Genomic DNA, 1,709 nt, shown 5'->3' on the forward strand with positions numbered 1-1,709 from the left:
CTTAGGATCGCTCAACCGACGTATGCTTTTTCCGCGGTGTTGTTGCCCTCCGCGCTTGATAGCTAGCACACGCTTCAAGCTGAGAGATTAGCAGTCTGCGAGACTTACGATAATTTCTAATAATGTACCTTTTTTTTTACAGGCAATTAAGGACGTTATACGCCGCAAAGTTCAAAAAGAGAACAAAATTGAAAAAAGCAGCATGGCGCACGAGGCCACCACGCTTTCCGCGGCCGACGTAGACATTCCCGCCTCCGCCGGCGTACCCGTCACCAGTATATCCGTCGTCAGCGTACGCGCCGCTAGCATACATGCCACCAGCATATGCACCGCCAGCATACACACCGCCAGCGTACGCACCAGTATACCCATGGGGAGGATATTCCCCACGTTTCTTGTAGATTCGTATCAATTCTAAGTACATGTTTTTGTTAATATTTATGTATAAAATATTGACATTTTATGTATAAATGCCTGCTTGTACAATAAATGTACAATAAATGTACAATAAATGTACAATAAATGTACAATAAATGTGAAAATGCCTTTCATTGGCATATAAAAAAAGATGTTATAAAATATTTGTAAATTTTTTACCTGCCCATTCCTTATCCTTGGTTGGACTATCAAATATTACATACTATTTCAAATTATACTATTTCAATTTTAATAATATGATTGGAATATCAAATTACTATGATATTATATTGAATATGATTGGTCAATTTATTATTGTTACATCTTGCGGACATACTTCTACTGCAATTATAGACTATACATTACACGAATAAGTGAAATGTTTGAGTGTGCATAAATGGAAGAGGGAAAACGGAAGCGAGCCAGCTGATATCGCACTGTTCAAAGTAATGATACGAGATGAGAAAAAGAGAAAGGAAGAGGGAGAGAGAGAGAGAACCGTTTAAGCACGTAATCCTTGAATATGATATGATTATTATTCAGTATTAAAATAATATTCCTATAATATTGAACGATTGTTATGAAACATTTTTTATTTTTTTTAGTGTTATATTGATGTAATATGTCAATTGCACATAATATTCTATGCATATTAGACAAATGTTCATACAATAACAAAAAAATTATAATAGTAATAATACACAAATATATATACATATATATACACGGTGGGCCATTTTACGGGACCCACCCAAATTTCTCTATAGGTAAGCCAGATATAGAAAAATAGTTAAGGCTCCTGGCCCTTCGCCGCGGCCATATTGGTTTTATGACGTCAGAAGCGAGAAACGACACGTCAAGAATTCTTACGTGCCATATTTAAGTAAAAAGATATTCTTGACAAACAGCACTCGAAATCACTTCAACATGCTTGTAAAAAGTTCCGAGTTCTCACCTTTTCCTTGGGCAATTCATACAAAGTCATAAAATAAGCAGTGAAATGAGGCCTGTCTACGCGAGAAAACGCGTGGTGAAACAACTGATCAAACGAGTGTAAATTATGCTTCTACGTATTGTATATCACGAAAAGCCGAGAACTCGGAATATTTTACAGGTTCCCACAATATGTCTAATGTCACAAAAGTCCACTAGAGTAAATAATATAACCACATTTCGCAAGAAAAAATTTGGCTGTCAAGAGTAGTATTATACTGCAGTATATGTCATTTTCTCACTCCATTGAGTTCATTGTTTTGCCGTATAATGGCGCTGCACGTCATATGTCGGTAATA

General features: G+C 36.3%; 1 protein-coding gene across 1 annotated transcript in view; it reads left to right on the top strand.

Moving 5' to 3' along the window:
- LOC116853340 (mucin-5AC) overlaps positions 1-457 on the top strand; it is a 1,588-nt gene extending 1,131 nt beyond the window's left edge. The window contains exon 3 of the mRNA XM_032834394.1: positions 143-457. Within this exon, the coding sequence (XP_032690285.1) occupies positions 143-418 (276 nt within the window). The 3' untranslated portion in view covers positions 419-457. The remainder of the gene's footprint in view (positions 1-142) is intronic.
- Positions 458-1,709: the final 1,252 nt, after the last annotated feature.

Source organism: Odontomachus brunneus, unplaced genomic scaffold (assembly GCF_010583005.1).
Source record: "Odontomachus brunneus isolate Ranch 3 - 2012 unplaced genomic scaffold, Obru_v1 Obru_scaffold_307, whole genome shotgun sequence".
Taxonomy (NCBI): Eukaryota; Metazoa; Arthropoda; class Insecta; order Hymenoptera; family Formicidae; genus Odontomachus; species Odontomachus brunneus.